At 43.6% G+C, this 21,558-nt stretch overlaps 1 protein-coding gene and 1 pseudogene across 2 annotated transcripts in view; one reads left to right on the forward strand and one right to left on the reverse strand.

Moving 5' to 3' along the window:
• Positions 1-5,679: 5,679 nt before the first annotated feature.
• Positions 5,680-21,558, reverse strand: part of LOC118571616 (solute carrier family 4 member 1 adaptor protein) — a 28,636-nt gene continuing 12,757 nt past the window's right edge. Inside the window, exons 9-14 of one of the 2 annotated variants that reach the window (XM_036170723.1) lie at positions 17,791-17,902; positions 16,084-16,324; positions 13,451-13,537; positions 11,912-11,979; positions 9,308-9,377; positions 5,680-5,962 (exon numbers count right to left, since the gene is read on the reverse strand). In XM_036170723.1, coding sequence (XP_036026616.1) covers positions 5,913-5,962; positions 9,308-9,377; positions 11,912-11,979; positions 13,451-13,537; positions 16,084-16,324; positions 17,791-17,902 — 628 coding nt within the window. In that variant the 3' untranslated portion in view covers positions 5,680-5,912. Of the gene's footprint in view, positions 5,963-9,307; positions 9,378-11,911; positions 11,983-13,450; positions 13,538-16,083; positions 16,325-17,790; positions 17,903-21,558 lie in introns of both variants that reach the window. The other variant, XM_036170722.1, reaches the window with a different exon arrangement.
• Positions 14,193-14,870, forward strand: LOC118571618 (annotated as a pseudogene).

A 21,558-nucleotide genomic window follows, 5' to 3' on the forward strand; every position in this document is an offset into this window, starting at 1 on the left:
GTCCTGCATGAATGTGTGCTGTTGACATGGGCAAGGCATAAGGCTCAAAGGGATTGCAAAGCCTTACTCTGGGGGTCCAAGTGTGAACATTGATAGTCGTACAGAAAGTGTCCACCACAGCTTCTTCCTCCTGGCTTTTATGGCCCAAAGACTGCTTCCCTACAGAGACTGTGTCTACCAAGATTAGTAGCCCTGTCCCCTGAAATCAGCTGTTTGCAACAGCCCCACCTCCCTGTTCAACTGTAGATAAGAAACTCTGACCTTCCAGAGCGCTGTGGTTTCTCCAACAGAACCCAGTCCACCGGATCCCAGCATCTCCCTGCGTCTGTATGTCTGTCTTTTTCATTCCCTCATCTTGAAGCATACTGGATGTGGCAATATGTTATTTGGTTTGTTTACAAAATAAGCCCCCCAATAGTTTGATTAAAAACTGACTTTAAGAGCTCATGCATTATAAACTTAGTACAGATTCCTTCTAGTTCATAAGATCTTCATTTAAATTTGTTGGTAAGAGAAAATAAACACATCAACAGGAAATTAATACAATTTGCCTGTCACTATTGTTAGATATTTAAGGTATAATGTCCATCTTTTCCTGTATACATACAGCTTCCTGGGTTTTCACTGAAATATAGTTATTTTTGTGAAGGAAATGACCTAAGCTGAGAAATTCTGTGAGAAGAAAAATAGAAGAACCATCAAATATGAGAAAGGTATAATTTTTTTAAAATTAAAGGTTTTTTTTAAGTTTAAAAAGGTTTTAACGTAAAATACAGATTTTTTTTTTTTTTTTTTGTCCTGAAAGGAAAAGATTATTCTAGAATAGAAATGGAAAGATAAGGCCCAAACCAGAAAGTATGTTGCAAACGGCCTGCCAGGTCATAGGAGGGTTTGTAAAAAATAAATCTTAAATGATTTTGCTATAATTAAAGACTATTAACTTTCTTAGGTCAAAATTCAATGACGCTCTGATGCAAGAGTGAAACCCAACTCACTTCTTTGAACAATAAGGTGTTAAATCTAAAAACAAAACAAACAACAACAAGAACCAAGCTTAGGCCGGCCGGGTGTGATAATGCACCTTTAATCGCTGCTCCCAGCACCCAGGAGGCCAATGCAGGTGGGTCTTGGTTCCAGCCTGCCAGGGGCACCCAGTGAGACTTTGCTTTAAGGGGGTAAAAGGCTTAGAGAACAAAGGCTTCTTCATGCTTTATCCTTTACTGGATGAGGCACCGGAAACATTAGGTTTTATCCAAATGCCTCTGACAGTGTTTTACGTTCACTCGGGCGCCTGGCTTGTTATCTGGGTGCTGGGATCCAAACTCCAGTCCTCACAATTATGCAGCAAATGTTCCTAACCACAGATCCATCTCTCAGCCCTAATTCTTAATCTTTTAGGACGGATTTCTTGAAAATAATGTGTCTTTTAAAACTTGCCTGAAAAAACGTGGGGTTTACCTGTTTTTTTAATGATAAGAATAATGCTGATCTTGATGACTTTAGTGATATCATGCCTTCATCATTAGGCATGTTTTGGTACCAAATGTTTGCTTACCCAAACTTCTTACATTCCTTGAACCAAATCTTCATGATAGGAATGACTCAATTTTTCACCACTCCCTTACTATTAGTAAATTGGGATAAAGAAGAAATCCAGACTTTACACTGCCAGAGCTCTGTATTAACTCTACCAAGGGAGTTTCCTTGTGGGGGTAATTTTATTATAGATCTATAACCCCTAGAGTCAAAGCAATGGAAATTCTCCCTACTAAGAACAGTAACTGGGGCCAGGTGGTGGGGCGCACACCTTTAATCCCAGCACTCCGGAGGCAGCGGCAGGTGGATCTCTGTGAGTTCTAGGCCAGCCTGGTCTACAGAGTGAGATCCAAGACAGGCACCAAAGCTACACAGAGAAACCCTGTCTCAAAAAAACAAAACAAAACAAAATAAAAAGAACAGTAACTGGGTCCAAACAACTGGATAACTATATTGCCACAATATTGGAAACGATAAAATACAATAAATTCCTAGATAAAAGAATCGCTTTGGGGCTAGCAAGACAGCTGAGCGCTCTTGCCACCAAGATTAGCAATCTGAGTTCAATCCCCAGAACCCACTCCCATAAATTATCCTCTGACCTCCACACTCATGCTCTAGGACACAGGCATATACATACAATAAATAAGCGTAAAGAAAAAAATGTTAAAGAAGGGTCAACCTGGCCAGGTGTGTTGGCACATACTTTTAATCCCAATACTCTCCTTAGGCGGATCTTTGTGAGTTCAAGGCCAGCCTGGTCTATATAGTAAGTTCAAACCAGCCAGGGCTACAGAGTGAAACCCTGTCTCAAAAGTCTATCTGTTACAGCTCTACCGAGATTTCTTATTTCTGCATAACCAGTCTTGACAACCACCCACCCTGTAAATGTGGTCATCAGATATAACAAAGAATGGGATCTAACCAAATCTATCAAACATTCAAACTGCAGTTTATAGGAGCAACCTGATAGATTCAAACTCCAGATGATAGACATAGTACCATCAGGCCTGAAAGGCTTTGGAGTAACATTGAGATTGTTGATTCTTATTAGGGACACTAGAAAGATTTTAGATGGATTCTTTTTGTCCAAATTACACAAAACAACTAGTCCTCAAGGGTAACAGTATTCATGGTGTTTTTAATCAAATTCAGCCAAATGCTCAAGCCAAAATTAAACCTCTCTGGGTGTATGAGTACTGGACTAGGAATTTTAGGAAAGACTGGCTTTGCTAAATGCACACCTTAAAAAAGATCATAGCCATGCTGGGCAGTGGTGGCGCACACCTTTAATCCCAGCACTTGGGAGGCAGAACCAGGAGGATCTCTGTGAGTTCGAGGCCAGCCTGGTCTACAGAGCGAGATCCAGGACAGGCACCAAAACTGCACAGAGAAACCCTGTCTTGAAAAACAAAACAAAACAAACAAAAAGATCATAGACAAGATCCCATATTTCCAGATTAAATGAGACTTCAAGGCACCGCATGCTCCAGTCAGCCAGGATGAGAAAAGCACGAAACAGTACTCACATTTTGCCAAAGACAAGTAAACTGGTAATGTTACAAAATGAGCTCAATGGAGTCACATGTCCTTTCTGGTTGTGAAGTAATGAATGGGATTTAGTGAGACTCACGAAAGCTGTGGGATCCTGGTTTCTCACAAGTCTAGCCTCCTGTTTCTTCTCCTGTCACGATACTATATCATGACCACACTTTCGTGATGTGACTGACTATTTATTTCCTTAAACTGGAATGCTGTGTAATACCAAGAGGCATTACTAATTACAAAGAAGAGTTATAATAACTTAGACTGTAAAGACCAACTCTTCCTACAAGTAGAAAAAGCCACGCTACACAAGGTTTACAGTTGGAGAATCAAGAAGAAAAACTAGCTTTTAAAAAGCAAGAATAGGGGCTGAAGAGATGGCTCAGAGGTTAAGAGCACCGACTGCTCTTCCAGAGGTCCTGAGTTCAATTCCCAGCAACCATATGGTGGCTCACAACCATCTGTAATGAGATCTGGTGCCCTCTTCTGTATACATAATAAATAAATCTTTAAAAAAAAAAAAGAAAGAAAGAAAAGAAAAAGAAAAAGAAAAAATAAGCCAGGTGTGGTGGCACATGCTTTTAATCCCAGCACTCAGGAGGCAGATGCAGGTAGTTTTCAGCCTGGTCTACAAAGCAAGTTCAGAACAGCTAGAATTTTTACACTGAGAAACCCTGTCTCAAAAAAGCAAGAATAAATTATTTCAAACATAAACATTAAAACCTCATGAACTAGAAATGAAATCATTTGCCTCATAGCTTGATCTGTTTGGTAGGTACCCAGGCTGTGGGACCGGGACCTATCCTTGGTGCATGAGCTGGCTCTTTGGAACCTTGGGCTTACACAGGGACACTTTGCTCAGCCTGGAAGGAGGGGACTGGACCTGCCTGTACTGAATCCACCAAGTTTAAATGAATCCCCAGGGGAGTCTTGGCCCTGGAGGAGATGGGAACAGAGGGGTGGGGGCGGGAGGGGGGAGGACAGGGGAACCCATGGCTGATGTGTAAAATTAAAACACAAATATAATAACAAAAAAAATGAAACCACATTCAGTCTAGCTGAAGAATAGGATGACAGAGAGGTTTTTGGTTTTTTTGTTTTTTGTTTTTTGTTTTTTTTGTTTTTTTTTTTTTTTTTTTGAGCTGAGGATTGAACCCAGGGCCTTGCGCTTGCTAGGCAAGGGCTCTACCCAGAGAGGTTTTTTTGCTGGTTAAAATGTCCATTTCCTTCATCTGCAACCTTACTATTATTCCTCCTTTTTGATTTTGAGACAAGGTCTCTCTATGTAGCTTTGAATACATATCACTATGTAGACCAGGCTGGCCGAGAACTCACAGAGACCTGCTTGCCTTTGCCTCTCAACAGCTGGAAATCGATGGCTTGTGCCATCACGCCCAATGTACCTTTGCTTCTTTGGGTCATTCTATGCTCTTATTTTAATTGCAGGTACAACATTCCTCTCACCTTTGTGTAAACACGAGATGGAGATGGTAAAATGGAAAGACCCAGATCATGATGGCTAACAGTATTAATATGGTCCAGGGCCTTTTCTTTAGTGGCTATTTCTCTCTCTGAAGAATGCCTTCTTGCCTGCTCAGACTCATCTTTATCATGTCTCTGGAATGGGCCTTGCTAACCCTGAGATAGATACAAAACAACATTTGGGTTGACCAGTTGACTCAGTTGGTTAGACCACGGTGCTAGAAAATATCTAGCCTTTGTATGCCCAAAATGTAATGGCTGGCCAACAGAAGCGTTATCAGAAGTTCCCAGGAAAAAAGCTATATACCCAAGCTGAATATTCTACCAGGTAACCGACCGACTGCCTTATTAGAATTGTGTGATGGTAAAAAGTCAGAACGCTGAAGAACCAGAAACAAATTATCTTGGGTTATTTTTATCACCTTAATAGACATCTATTGTCCATCTCCATGTCTGATCCTGTATCCTCTGACAAACCAATCTCTGGAGTGTACTGTTGGTAGACCACCAGCTTCTAGCAACCCCAAAGTGAAGAATGTTATGTTAGTGCCTGAACCGGTGGTAGAATTTCCCCACTTTGCTGTAATTCACCTACCTGTAGTCTCCACCGGTGTATTTAATATATGCACTGATTTATGACCTTCTCTGTTTATACTAATGAAAGCTCATATAGTCACTTCCATGGTGGACCCACTTCTATGTCCCTTTGGGGCAACCTGAACCCAAGTCCCTCAGCTAAGATCACTGACATTTGACTACAAATAAACTACCTCTTATTCTTCTGGAGTGGTATTTGCTCCACCTATGACCTTGGGCTATACAGCCTGGAGGAGGTGGTACTTCTTCCTGCTCCTTGGTGTGATCTGACCTCCAGGTGGATTTGCTAGTGGTCAGAACAGAGGAAGACTTCAGCTGTTTACTCGGTTCTGTATTCGTGAGTACATTTCCTCAATTTATATCCTAACTCCCGTGGATTTCTCGCACAGCTAGCTCAGTCGGTAGAGCATGGGACTCTTAATCCCAGGGTCACCCGCTTGAAGGCACAGGCCCTTAATTACACTGGAAGCTATGACCTTAAATCAACATTAGGGAAATCATCACCCTCTCACGTTACAGTAGGGTCATGTCTCTTATTTTACTAGTTTTCAGTGTCCACTGTTCCTTTTTACATATATACACACACACTTAAATATACACAGCACAGTTCAGGAGAATCCAATGGCTACAGGGGAAAAGGGCGGTCACCCCATCTCACGAACGGTCCAATGAACGTCCCTGGCATGACTGGCTGCATCACCCCAAACACCCTGTGCTTGTCCACGAGCTCTTCCTGAGAGACTGGGAACCAGTCAATAGCCATACTTGTCATTCAGATGGGTTCTGCCGTCCCCGCTCTGACCTGCATCAAACATAAAAGAAGAGATGGATTGGCTTTTCCAAAGTCAAGAGGAAACTATCCAGACATCCAGAGGTCAAAAGCAAAACAAACAAGGCAGTTTCTTTTGAACAGAAAATTTACTTTAAAATGTTTTTCTTTCTTTCTTTTATCTCTGTGTAGCCCTGGCTGTCCTGGAACTTGCTCTGTAGATCAGGCTGGCCTCGAACTCACAGATCTCTGCCTGCCTCTGCTTCCCAAATGCTGGGATTAATGGCGTGTGCCACAATACTTGGCTCAGGAAATTTACTTTTTGGCATTTATTTCAGGATATGGTTTCTTTTTACTTCTTCTTCTTCTTTTTTTCTTTTTTTTTTTTTTTGTTTTTGTTTTTTTGAGACAGGGTTTCTCTGTGTAGTTTTGTGCCTGTCCTGGAACTCACTTGGTAGCCCAGGCTGGCCTCGAACTCAGAGATCCCCCTGGCTCTGTCTCCCGAGTGCTGGGATTAAAGGCGTGCACCACCACTACCTGGCTTCTTTTTACTTCTATTTCAACATTTGTTAGTGGATAAAAAGCAAATATTTCTAGGAACTAAAGTTGTAATAGATACTAGTATCTTAGAAACACCATCCACCAAAAAACCAACATGCGATGGGCCTGCGGGGAAAACAATCATCTCTTCCAATGTGTGCACGTACTAGCACAAAACTGGTATAATATCATCAGGCTGGAATTCTGGGCACACCTCTGACCCAGGACATTAACCTCATTGTTTTACCTACAGATGTATCTCTATATCATATACATTTTATTTACTTAGTTTGTCCAGTAACCTTTATCTTTTCAATTTCTGTGTTTATTAATTTTCTTCCTAGTGTTTTATTTTATTACATGTGGTTTTCCACGTGAGTATATCTGCACTTGAGCACACCCCCCTGAACCCCACTACCCTCCCCTTCCTCCCCTCCCTCCCCTCCATTAGTCCCTCTGTTCCTCTGGACAGTTTCACTTCTCATTTTGTGTCATGTGTACATGTGTGATTCTATGTGTCCATGAAAAATCTAAGACCCACAAATGAGAGAAGACATGCAATGTTTGTCTTTCTGAAACTGACTAATTCATCTAATGATTACTCATTAGAGACTTGTTTGTAATAAATAGCAAAAGACTAGAAACACAGCAAATATCCAATGAGAGAACTATTTAAATAACAAAGTCTGTCATAAAAAAGAACTATAGTACCACTTAGCCAGACACAGTGGCATATACCTGTGTGACCAGGCTGGCTGTGGATTCCTAATCCTCCAATCTCAATCTCCAAATGTGCATTATGGAACACATACTCCTCATCCCTATCATCCTTGTGCATTATATACACACAACCAAAATTAATAAAAATCAAATATACATTTAAGAAAAACAGTGAGATGGTTGAGTAAGTAAAGTCACTTGCTGCCAAGTCCAGCAGCCCCAGGACCTGCACTGTGGAGGGCAGAGGTGACGCTTGCAAGCTGTCCTCTGAGTTCCAAATGCACATCATGTACGCACGCACTCACGCACATGCGCACGCACACACAATAAAAAAGTAAAAACCAAAAATCAGTAACTATGATGACAATTAAATGAGAAACAAGAAATCTATAAACAGCAGTGGATCTCTGAGTAGTGCTAAGTACAAATAATGGGTAGAAAAGCCTCCACTTGTGCGGAAAAAGGTGCTGAAATATATCTTATCTTTTGAATAGGCATTTTATATAATGCGTAAGAATTAGTAAGAAACTGATACTATTTCATTATCTTTAGATGAAAAAAATGAGTAAATGAGGCAGGATCTAATGGTTTTTGTCTTTCAGTTAATAACATTTGAAATTCTTGCAAAACAGAAAACTATAAAGAACCCATGCATCCCTCATCTAGCTTTAATAATTAATAATACGTAGCCAATCCTGCTTTATCTACTGCCTCTGCCCAAACGTCTCCTATCCCCCACTATCAGCATTTAAAGGTAATATCAGATGTCATTACATCTGTGAACCTGTCTAGAATATAAGGGCATTTTCCGAAACCATCCTTCAACACCATTCAGGACCTTTAAAGAGTCAACAGCAATTCCTATCAGCAAATACTCAGTGTTCAAATGTGTGTGGCTGTCTCATTACTTCACAGAAATTATTTTTACTTTTTTATTTATCTATTTATTTACTTTTGAAGCAGGGTCTCATGTAGCCCAGGCTGGCCTCAACCTTGCTATGTAGTAAAAAATGGCCTTGAACTTCTGATCCTACTGTGTCCACTCCCAAGTGCTGGATTACAGGCCTGCACTGCCACACCTGGCTTATGCACTATTAGGGATTACACCCAGGGCTCCACAAATCCTAGGCAAGCACTTTACCGACTGATCTACACACTAGACTATAATAATTTTTTAGAGGTTGTTTAAGTAAGGATCTACACAGGACGCACAAACTCTATTCAGCTGATGTGTCTCTATATCTTTAATTCCATCAAAAGGAGACTTACTCTATACTTTTGTAACTTTAAGTATACAGCCTATTTAAAAATATAAACGGGCCACAGAGATGACCCAGAGGTTAAGAGCACTTGCTGCTTTTGCAGAGGACTTGAGTTCAGTCTACAGCGTCTACATGGCTGCTCACAACCACCAATAATAACTCCAGTTCCAGGGCATCCAATGCCCTCTTCTGGCTTCCATGGATAACAGGCTCACATGCTGTACACTTACATACATACATACATACATGTAGGCACTGACATACACATACACACATCTTTTTTTTCCCCCCGAAACAGGGTTTCTCTGTGTAGTGCTGTGGCTATTGCTCTGTATAAATAAAATGCTGATTGGCCAGTAGCCAGGCAGGAAGTATAGGCGGGACAAGCAGAGAAGAGAATTCTGGGAACAGGAAGGCTGAGTGAGAGACACTGCCAGCCGCCGCCATGACAAGCGAGATGTAAGGTACCGGTAAACCACGAGCCACGTGGCAACTTATAGACTAATAGAAATGGGTTAATTTAAGACATAAGAACAGATAGCAAGAAGCCTGCTACGGCCATACAGTTTGTAAGTAATGTAAGTCTCTGTGTGTTTATGTGGTTGGGTCTGAGCGGCTGTGGGACTGGCAGGTGAGAGAGATTTGTACTGACCATGGGCCAGACAAGACCAGAAAAACTCTAGCTACAGTGTAGCTTTGGCGCCTGTCCTGGGTCTCATTCTGTAGACCAGGCTGGCCTTGAACTTACAGAGATCCACCTGCCTCTGCCTCCCAAGTGCTGGGATTAAAGGCGCGCGCCACCACCGCCTGGCTTATATACATACATCTTGAAGGAAAAGAAAAATAAAAACTGTACCTTCAGGTGGAACCCACACACAGTAGTCTGGATCATCTTCGGGGTATTTGGAAGACAGTATGGGTGGGAACTGCAAGGAAGAAATAGACTATTTTACTCAAACGAGTTGTTCATTAGGTCGGAGTCTCACTGAGCAGCTCAGGGTCCCCTGGAATCTGTGACCATCCCACCTAGGAGTACAGGTCTGTCCTACCATGTCTGACCCTAAAGACTTCCAGCTGTAAGAGTTATCTTTACGCCTGTCACTAAACAGAGCTGAGAGAACAGTTTCCATGAACGATCCCGACACTGGTAACTAATAGAGGGCACGTTCTCTCTCTGAATCTTGACTTTTTTCATAAAACCAGAGGCACTGTTGACGGTCTTCCTCAATCGCTCTCCACTTTTACTTTTTCTTTTCTTTCTTTTTCAGCCGAGGATCGAACCCAGGGCCTCGAGCTTGCTAGGCAAGTGCTCTACCACTGAGCTAAATCCCCAACCTCCACTTTTACTTTTGAGACAGTCTCATGATGAAGCTCCAGCCAGCCTGAACACATTACATAGACCAGACTGGCTTCAAAGTCACAGAGATCCGTCTGCCTCTGCATCCCAAGTGCTGGGACTAAAGACATGTGCCACCACACCTGTCCCACTAACTATTCATTTATTTGTTTATCGATCTGCCAATCTATCTATCTGTCCGTCTGTCCGTCCATCCATCCATCCATCCATCTATCTACTTTTGGTTTTTTGAGGCAGGGTTCTCTGTGTAGCCCTGGCTGTTCTGGAACTTGATCTTTGGACCAGGCTGGACTCAAATTCAGAGATGAGCCTACCCCTGCCTTTGCTGGGATTAAAGGCCTGTACCACCACACCCATTTTTTGTTTGTTTTTTTTAACTTATAAAATCTTATCTATTTTTAAACAAACAAACAAATCTATTTGTGCTTTTGAGTGTGCATGCCCTGGGGCACATGTGGAGGTCAGAGGTCAACTTGTCAGATTCAATTCTCTCCTTTCACCACATCAAACTCAAGTCGGCAGGCTTGGCAGCAAGGGTCTTTCTAAGCTACCTCCATAGTCTTCTGATGGCTGATCCACTGATGTGGCGAGGCTGGTTGGCCTGTCTGCCTCCTCAGCACTGGGACTGAAGACGTGCTGAAGATCCAAAGCCCCCATCCTCACACTTGCCTGCAAGCACCTCACCAGCTACACTAGCTCTGCAGCCCCAGTATAAGATTCTTTAAATGAGCCGGGCGGTGGTGGCGCGCGCCTGTAATCCCAGCACTCGGAAGGCAGAGCCAGGCGGATCTCTGTGAGTTCAAGGCCAGCCTGGGCTACAGAGTGAGTTCCAGGAAAGGCGCAAAGCTACACAGAGAGACCCTGTCTCAAAAACCAAAAAAAAAAAAAATTCTTTAAATGGTGCTAACATCTGGCCAGCTGAAGCAGGAGGGGCGAGTTGAGGCACTTCTGCACTACCACACAAGTTCCTGTCTCAGAACAACAAAAATGGGGGCCGGAGAGATGGCTCAGAGGTTTAGAGCACCGACTGCTCTTCCCGAGGTCCTGAGTTCAATTCCCAGCAACCACATGGTGGCTCACAACCATCTGTATTGAGATCTGGTGCCCTCTTCTGGTCTGTGGGGATATGTGTAGACAGAACACTGTATACATAATAAATAAATGTTTTAAAAAATGAACAGTAATAACAGCAAAGCGCACACACACACACACACACACACACACACACTGGTGCGGGAGAGCATGCGCAGGACAAGCCTGACCGCTATCCTCTGTAAGACTGGACAGGGCTGGCCTTTGCTGGAGTCTACGGCCCTGGTCTGAGAGAGTGACTTGTGCTCTAACAGGTATGGGGGCTCACTGTGCCTCTGCTGTACACCCAATGTGGTTATGCTTTCTTCCTGCCAGTATGGAACACTCGCAGGCAGGGAATGCCTTACCTGACAGACACACCCTCTCTAAGCACCCTTATCCGGAGTCCTTACATGAGCTCCTCCCCTTAGCAACATGGGCCGTGCCATAGCTAGTTGCCAGGGTGGTTAAGCACGTCTCGTACGGCTGGAGGAAGAAGACTCTGTGGGCCTTGCACCTGGCTAACCCCACGTTTGCCCAGCTGCCTTTCCCTGTTGCTGATCCCAGACGATCCCAGGGACCCCTGACATAATCTAACAATCCACTTCTAGTAGCTCACCACAGCTACAAATATACATCCCTAAGATGACTCACTATAGCCTGGTACAGTAAAGACCAGAAACAACCCAACTGTCCCTCTCTAAGGAGCTAGCTAAGAGGGCTCATCCACACAGTAGGAAGCTCTGGATATATTAATACGATTCCCACGACAGGTTTAAAATTAAGACTAGAATGGAGAATATCAATTCTACTTTTGTGTCATAAAAGGAGGGAGACAACATGTTACTTCTTTGCATTGCATACTAAGATATAAAAGCATTCATAAATTAGTAAGAGGTAGCTTGTAGCGTAGATGAGCAGGGTAGATGAAGAATTTAAAAAATGAGAATTAAGCAGGGTCCAGATTTCTACAAGGAGCGAAGGCTGCTGGAGACTCCAGGCACCCGAGAGCCACAGACCACGAGTACTCACTTTGCCGGGACCGGGGGCTTTCTTTGTCTTCAGCTCATCTCTGGTCCTTCCACAGTCATTCTCTGGTGCTACTTTAAAGGGGAAAGTGGAAACAGCTGCTGTCAGAGGAAGTAAAAGTGCTGCAGAGAGAACCCCGACGGTGCCGAAAGTGAAGTCGTGGACACCTCAGCAGCTGGCATGTCGGTAACTAGAGGCTGCATACCGAGCCTCAGAGAGCTGGCGCGCTGGCTAAGAGCTCCCGCAGAGGAGCCACACTGGCAGCTCCCAACTACCTGTAACTCCAGCTCCAGAGGATCCAACGCCTCTGGAATCCCTCGGCACTGGCACTCATGTGCACATACCCACATGCATGCACACACACACACACACACACCCCTAAAAATAAATCTCTTTTAAAAATACAGTTAAGGGGCTGGAGAGATGGCTCAGAGGTTAAGAGCACCGGCTGCTCTTCCAGAGGTCCTGAGTTCAATTCCCAGCAACCACATGGTGGCTCACAACCATCTGTAATGAGATCTGGCGCCCTCTTCTGGCCTGCAGAGATACATGCAGACAGAACACTGTATACATAATAAATAAAGAAATCTTTTTAAAAATGCAGTTGAGAGTGCTTGCTGCTCTTCCAGAGGGCTGAGTTTGGCTCCCAACACTTGTCAAGCAGCTCACAGCACCCACAGTCTAGCAACAAGGGGATCCAATGCCACCTTCTGGTCCCCGCAGGTACCTGTATACACGGGGCATACAATCACAGACACACACAAACATATACAGGGGCTGGAGAGACGGCTCAGCAGTTAAAGGCATATATTAACCTTACATGGGCCCGACTTTGGTTCTCAGCACCCATATCAGGTGCCTCACAACCATCTGTAACCAGCTCCAGAGGGATCTGGCACCTCTGGCCTGCGAGAACAGCAGCACTCACATACACATACCCCCACACAGACACACAGACACACAGACACACACACACACAATTTTAAAAATAGAGTAAGTCTTTGTTCTACACACACACACACACACACACACACACACACATGCACAATGAGAAGTTTCCTTCCACTAATATCTTTCAGTTTTTAAATACCAAAGCTAGGCTGTACGTACGCTCAAACACGAGGCTGCTTTTACTATCACAGTTTAACTGTAAGAGGCAAAGCCAGAGAAAAGCAGTCAGGAAGAGAGTAAGCCAATCTATGAACTGATGTGTCACGACAGCTTTGATTCACTTCCCTGGTGGGACATCCTGGACTAGAGAGGTAATACCAGAGGGCTTCTTCTATCTGCTCAGAGAAGCATGAGGCATTGACTGCTTTGTGGGACAGACAGGGAGCCCCCGGAAGTAGTCTAGGAGTAAAAAATTAGGCAAAGGAGATGGCACCACACAAACCCTCTATGCATTCTCTTCTTGTCTAGGGCCCTGGCTGTAGCCTGGTTTGTAAGGCCACTTTCCGTCTTGCCTCCCAAGACAGCTGCTGCCACCTCCCTGTTCACAAAACCTGTGTGCAGAGCAGCAACGGTGTCTGCTACACCACTCACCTGAGGGGTCCTCACATGACGAAGCTATTTTGCCCATCTCCTGATGATCTTTACTCTGTTCCGCTTGGCTGAGTTGAGACATGGTTTCTATAAAAAACAGTGCCAGGATATATTGTTGTTATTTAATTCACAGTAGAGTCCAAACAATCAAAAACAAGGAGAGCAGCTACATACTGAGATGGTCATTCGGTCAGACAACCAGCAGACACAGTTAGCCTTACAGTCTTCGATAAACGAGCCTCCAGAAGTCTACAGAACCACCCAAGTTCCACTTCAAATGACTTACAACAAAAGACGTTAAAATGTATATACGTCCCTCTCAACTTCCAAATTTAAGTTCTAGAAGTATATATATTTAAATGTATGCCAGAATTAAGTATCAAGTTTTATTATTGACATTTTTATAATTGTAAAAATGAATAGGGCCAATGAGACGGCTCAGCAGGTAAAGACACTTACTACCAAACTTGACAAGCCTGAGTTCGGTCCCAGGACGCACTTGGCAGAAGAGAGGACTGACCTCTGAAAGTCATACTCTCCATAGGTACACCAGAGCACACACAATAAAGGTAATTCTACATTTTCAATTAAATTTAAAAATGATTCAATATTTTACATGTTTAAAAAGTAAAAGGTAATCAAATCATGATGCATACATGTACTGGACCACTAAGACCTTTAGTAAAAGAAAACCACATTTTAAAAATAATACTTTTGAGCGTTTTAGAAGCCGGACCGTGAAGCTTTGCGCTTCCTCTTTCCAGCCAGCGCTGAGCGATGGGCATCTCTCGAGACAACTGGCACAGGCGAGAAAGCCCGACCACAAGAAGCGGAAGTATGGGCTGGGCCGGCTGCTGCCAACACGAAGACTGGCCCTCGTCATATACACACAGTCCGAGTCCGAGGAGGCAATAAGAAGTACCGTGCCCTAAGACTGGATGTGGGGAACTTTTCCTGGGGCTCTGAGTGTTGTACTCGGAAAACAAGGATCATTGATGTTGTCTACAATGCATCCAGTAACGAGCTGGTCCGCACCAAGACCCTGGTGAAGAACTGCATTGTGCTTATTGACAGCACACCATACCAACAGTGGTATGAGTCTCACTATGTGCTGCCCCTGGGCCGCAAGAAGGGGGCCAAGCTGACTCCTGAGGAGGAAGAAATATTAAACAAAAATGGTCAAAGAAAATCCAAAAGAAATATGATGAAAGGAAAAAGAACACTAAAATCAGCAGTCTTCTGGAGGAGCAGTTCCAGCAGGGCAAGCTTCTTGCCTGTATTGCCTCAAGACCAGGCCAGTGTGGCAGAGCAGATGGCTATGTGCTAGAAGGCAAGGAGCTGGAGTTCTATCTGAGGAAGATCAAAGCCCGGAAAGGCAAATAAAGCATCACTCATTCATAATAAAGGTGTTTATTGTTCTATAAAATAAACAAACAAACAAACAAACAAATAAATAAAAACAATACTTTTATTATTCCTTATCACTACCAAGCCTGATTCCCCACTATCCACGTGGTGGAAAGAGAGGACCAGCTCCCACAGTTCTCTGACCTCCACATGTGTGCCATGCATGCATTCACATACTCGCATACATATAGACAAATAAATGTAACTTTAAAAACTAAAAAATAATAGTATTTTTAGGACATAGGAAAAAAGAGGCTATGGAATAGCAGGTAATATGATTCTATGTAAAAAAATAAGAAGACAGAGAACAAAAAACTTAGAACAATCCCTATCAACCACAGATTTACTAATTACTTAATCTTTAAGGTTTTTAAACCAAGTTTTAAAACCTGAGCTCTTTTTTTTTTTTTTTGAGCTGAGGTTGAACCCAGGGCCTTGCACTTGCTAGGCAAGTGCTCTACCACTGAACTAAATCCCCAACCCAAAACCTGAGCTCTTAAATAAAGTTACTTCACCTGTGCTGACAACAATTCCCAGAAGACCATAGCCTACCTCACAAATATCTCAGCACTAGGCACCAGAAACCATTATCCAGGTGGTTGGTCAGGTTAGTTCAATGACTCCTCGAACAATATGAGCTATTACTTTGCTCTTTACTGCCTCCCAGAACTGATGCTAAGTCCCTGTTGCTAAAGGCACCGCATATTAGCCGGGCATGGTGGCTCACACCTTTAATCACAGCACTTGGGAGGCAGAGGCAGGTGGATCTCTGTGAGTTCAAGGCCAGCCTGGTCTACAGAGGGAGTTCCAGGAAAGGCGCAAAGCTACACAGAGAAACCCTGTCTCGAAAAAAAAAAAAAAGACACTGCATACCTAGGACACAAGACTCAGAGACTGGAGCTGTCGACCTGGAAGCCTAGCTCCCACAGTCTGCTTCCACACCCCAGAAAGGACTATGCACACTGACAAGGGAAGGAAATTCATAGTGCTATCCAGCCGTGACAGGCGTGAACCCAGACAAGGTCCAACCTGGCAGGGACCTAACAGTGCAACAGAGGTACCAAGAGTTGTCCAACGGACTCAGGCTTGCTAGAACGAGAAAACCCAACCTGCGATTTTCACATACACATATACCTTGATCCTCTGTAACAACAAACACAACACTGGCTTTGCTTTAATGAACACAACTGGTCCACTAGTGAGCACAGGGAAAAGCAAGGCACTACCGTGGCTTTCTGTCTCCCTGGAGCCAGAGGGATCTGTGCGAGCCCACGGGTCCGGCACTGCTCTCTCCAGCTCCATCTCTGTCTCTTGAGGCAGCCTGCTGCTTCCATCCTCCGTTTGTTCTTCCTGCTCCTCCTTTGCTTTCTCCTCCTCTTCCTCCTCTTCCTCCTCCTCTTCGACTTCAGGTTCATCCTTCATTTTCATTAACGCTGGGGGGAGTTCTGGACGCTTGGGCGGCAACTTCTACAAGGGAAATGAAACCATCACCGAGGAAGCAGTTCCGCAGATGGTAAAAAGAGACAAAGCTCTTCTAGGAGGTTAGGTTAAATGTATCCGATGCAAACTTTACATTAATCAACCCCACCAAAGTCGCTAGAAGCCTGACCTCCGCAGGGAATGTTGTCCATCTGTGGATCTTAGTACCCGTTTCCAGCAAGTTCTAGGGCCAGAGATCACTAGACTGGAGAATATACAAAACTTGCTCAACACAGCCCTGGGTATGCAGCAGATGCAAGGCCCTAGGTCCAGTCTTCAGTGCTCCACAGGGTTACCGGGTAATTAAATATTAAACTGCCCAAGGGGTCAGAAAGACTGCCAGGGTCAGAGGCAGCAGACGGCTCTAAGGAGCAGTGTTTTCTGGACCTAGCAGGGCAGTCACGTGTATGAACTCACAGTGGTTGTAGCACACACACGAGACCTCCACAAGTGCAAGCCAGACAGAAGCCCCAGCGTGAAAAAGGGAGGAGGGGACAGAGTTCTCGCCCTGGCTGAGGAGCAAATCACAGAGGCAGGGAGAGCTCTCAGTTTTCTCTGAGAGTACAGCCTCTGGTCGATCACGTGGGCTCCAGTAGGACACACGTCTAAGACAGCACAGACTGGGTTCAATGGGTTAAAGAAAGAAGGTGCTGGGTGGCGGCGGTGCACACCTTCAATCCCAGCACTCAAGAGGCCAGTCTAGTCTACAGAGCTGGTTCCAGGCCAGCCAGAAACTCTATCTTGAAAAATCAAAAAAGAAAGAAAAAGAAAAAGAGGCTACCAAGTTAGGTGAGTAGGAAGGGGACCATGGATCTTGGAGAAGTTGGAGAAGGGGAGTGAATATAAATAATCAAAGTACAATGCACAAATTCTCAAAAAACCTTTTTTTTTTTTAAATGAGGAAGAAAATATTACAGCAGTAAACAATAGTATTGGGGGAAAATCAACATAGGCACTTCATTCCTAAATATACCATTCCTTAGAAACTAGTGAACTAGCTGCAGGGTAGTCAAGACTACATGGTGGAACCATGTCTCCAAAAAACAAGAAAAGAAAAGAAAAGAAGTTATTTTCACGTCGAATGGCATGGATTAGTCAATTCTTTTGTGTACGTGTGCATGCCTGTGTACACACTTCAGCCAGAAGAGGACATCAGATGTCCTCCATCACTCTCCACCCCATTCCCGTAAGGTAGCGTCTGTCACTGAACCTGCAGCCCAGCAAGACTTGTCCGTCAGCAAGCCCAGCCATCCTCCTGCCTCAGCGGCCCTCAGTGCTGGGGCTGCAGTCTTGCACACGACCAGGCTTCACTTTACTTGGTACTGGGTACTTGGGCAGAATGATGCTCATGCTGAACCGGCAGTCCTTTCCCACATAACCAGGGGATAAGACAAAGTCTCGCCCAGGGACGGCTCAAGGGCTAAGAGTTCAACACACTCCACCTCACAACTTACCCCTACTGTTCCAGTTTTTAACTTGAACTTGCTTCCTCCTTTCATGGCACCAAAGAGAGGTAATACAAGTTTCTTAGCTTTGTTTTCAGTATTTGCAGCCTGAAGTTCCGTCCTAGGAAGAAGAACAATTATAAATACCTATTCTAGCGACATCCAAGGTTTTAACAACATGCATGAAACTGGGCCGGGGAGATGGTCAATCAAGCTTGGCAACCTAAGTTCAGCCCCTTAGCCTGCCCACATAAAGGTGGAAGGAGAGAACTGACTCCACAAAGTTAACCTCTGACCGCCACACACGTGTACTGCCCCTCAGCCAGTAACACACACGCATGAAATACTAAGAAATAAGATGTTTTTAAAATACCATGAAACTGACAGTACACTTCAGAACAAACGGAAGTGACCACAGGTGAGTATCTGGACATAAAAAGAGAAAGAGGCCGCAGCCTATTGAGGACTGTGAGACACAGGTAGTAAAGGCAAGACGAGGCTACCCCTCAGCCCAGGAGTTCCCAACATGCCACACGGCTTTGCACTTATCAATGGTGACGCCAGTAGAGGTCACTGGTGAAGGAAAATAAAAGCACAACCCATCTTTAACATCTAGATGTTCTTACATAAGAGTTACAGGTTCATACAGAGGGATGAGGGGCATAACACACATTCACTGACAACCTAAAACAGCACTGTACAATGAAACTTTCTGCAATGACGGGAAAAATGGATATTTTATATTGTTATCCATTTGATTAGATATCGCCACATTTGGCCACTGAGCACTTGAATTTTCAAAACTGAGAAATTTTAATAGTATATAATGCTTAATATTATAGGGTATTATACTGAATAGTACACATTTAAATAAAACAAGAAATGTCCTGCACAAATGTCCACCTGCAATGTACTCACCAGACCTATTTTTGTATCAACACACTCTACATTTTCAACACTTGTCAATAAAAATACAGAAAGTATTGTCACACTGAAAATGGGATCTTGGGGCTGGAGTTAAGAGCACTGACTGCTCTTCCAGGGGACCCAGGGTTCAATTCCCAGAACGTACAACCGTCTGTAACTCTATTACCGGAAGATCTTCTGGCCTCCATGGGCCCAGGCACATAAGTGGTGCATAGATGTACATGAAGGTAAAATAGCTATATATAAAATAAAAATTTATCCCCCTTCAAAAAAAGAAATAAAAATGGAATCTCTCTCTCTCTCTCATACACACACACTCCACTCATAAACATTAGCTAAGGCAGGGGAGTGTCAAAATCTAGTTTATAATCTCCTTCTACAGATGGAAGTAGATTCACAAAACCAACTCCCTAGAGATTACACATCCTCCCCTTTTAAAGAAGGACTTACATTGCTTTTTTTTTTTTTTTTTTTTTTTTTTTAAGTACTTAAGGGCTGGAGAGCTGGCTCAGCAATTAAGAACACGGTTGATCTTCCAGCGGACCCAGGTTCAATCCCCAGAATTCACATGGTAGTTCACAAACGGCTGAACCAGCTACAACTCTGGTTCCAGAGGATCTGACTCCCTCTTCTGGCCTTCACGGGCACTGCACACATGTGGTGCACATACATGCAGCTAAGTACCCATACACATCAAACAAAAATAAATATTTTTTTGGAGAGTACTTAAAAAGCTGTCCGCTGGTTCTAAGGTGCTTGGTGTGGTGGCTCATGCATTTAACCCGGCATACAGGAGACAGAGGCAGGTGGCTCTCTGTGAGCTCAGTGTCAGCCTGGACTACAAGTTTCAGGACAACTGGGGCAACATAATAGAATACCTTGTCTCAAATACATAGTGGGTGGGTGGGGGGAGTAGGTAGGCAGGTAGGTAAGCAGACAGACAGACAGAATGATTATAGATAGCTATAGATTGATGATAGATAGATACAGATTATCTGTGCTCATAGCTTTTTACCTGTATCTTTAAAACCCTTTAAGATCTACCGCTCTGAGGAGATCACGCAGGACTATTATAAATTCAATCTAAACTACGAGAACTGTTAGAAGGTGTCACTCATGACCCTCGGCCAGCTAGCTCGGCTGCTTTAACCCTGGGTTTATGACCAAAGGAAAAAGGAGAAAGATGTCAACCTCCTGTGGCCCTCTCCAGTCCCTTGTTTCTCCCACGCGTCAGGTCTGACTGCTGGTACCCTTCCTTCCTTCCTTCCTTCCCACCTCCACTCTCCTTTCTACACTGGCCATGAGAACTGGGCTACTCTGACACAGCGCCTCTCCAATGTGCAGGGGATCCAATGTGAATTTTCACATAGCCACGCTCGGCTTTGTTTTTTATTTTTTTGGTTTTTTTTTTTTTTTTTTTAAGAGCAGAGATTTTCGTTAGCATTAGCCATTTTAATCGAAATACAGTTTTGTTTTTTTTTTTGTTTGTGTGGTTGGTTGTTTGGTTTTGGCTTTTTTAAAAAAATATTTATTTATTTATTATATACATAGAAGAGGGGGCCAGATCTCATTACAGATGGTTGTGAGCCACCATGTGGTTGCTGGTAATTGAACTCAGAATCTCTGGGAGAACAGTCGGTGTTCTTAACCTCTGAGCCATCTCTCCAGCCCACCGTTTTTGGCTATTTATTTATTTATTTATTCATTTATCTATCTATCTATCTATCTATCTATCTATTTATTTATTTATATTTTTTTGCATGCATTGGTGTTTTGCCATGGGTGTCGGGTCCCCTGGAACTGGAGTTACAGACAGCTGGGAGCTGCCATGTGGATGTTGGGAATTGAACCCAGGTCCTCTGGAAGAACAGCCAGTGCTCTTCACCACTGAGCTGTCTCTGCAGCCCTGGTTTGACTTGGTACTTGCTACATAGGCTGACTTGTAGCAGTCCCCACTTCTCAACCGTTCAAGTGCTGAGATTATAGGCATGAACCACCACCACCCCTAGCTGTCGGGTCTTAAAACAGGGTCTCACCCCACAGTCCAGACTAGCTTGGAACGCACTGTTCTGCTGAGTTCAAGCAGGTGGCCTCAGACTAGAGACCTCCTGCTCAGCTCTCCTCATGCTAGGATTACAGGTGTGGGGCACCACGCCCAGCCTGCAATAAAACTGTATATGGTTTTCTAGTTACTTGTTAGTTAAAGCTAAAACTGCCATCACACAACCATAATTTTAGACCTAAACCACTATGGCTACTTGGGGGAGATTCTCCTTTTCTCTTTTTCAACTCCTTACCTACACATATTCCCTTCACACAGACATTGCGCACACTCTTCTATTACCTAATATCTTTTACTACTTAGTATATTTTGATAACAATTCCACATTTTACATAAATAATTGCTTCTTTATCCTAATAGTTACAGGGTATTCTATTGTATAATATATATTTAATCCAGCCCTTGGTAATCATTACCCGATTGTTCATATTTTGCTATTGTAAACAACATTATAATATATATTCATCATTTTCTAAGTATGTAAAAGACAAGATTCTAGAAATGGGCCAGGTGTGATGGCCAGCACTGCACTCAGGACACAGAGGCAGACAGATTTCTGTTAGTCTGAAGCTAGTCTTTTATAGAGTTTATAGAGTGAGTTCCAGTCCAGTCAAGGCTACTTAGTGACACCTTGTCTCAAAACAAAACAAAACAAAAAAACTAAATAAATAAATTTACATTTCTTTTTTTTTTTTTTTTTTTTTTTTTTTAATTCAGTATTGGGAATTGAACCCAGACCCTACACATGTTGGGCAGGCACTCTACCATTGAGCTATAGCCCTAGCCCT

Source organism: Onychomys torridus, chromosome 21, assembly GCF_903995425.1.
Source record: "Onychomys torridus chromosome 21, mOncTor1.1, whole genome shotgun sequence".
NCBI classification, from domain to species: Eukaryota; Metazoa; Chordata; class Mammalia; order Rodentia; family Cricetidae; genus Onychomys; species Onychomys torridus.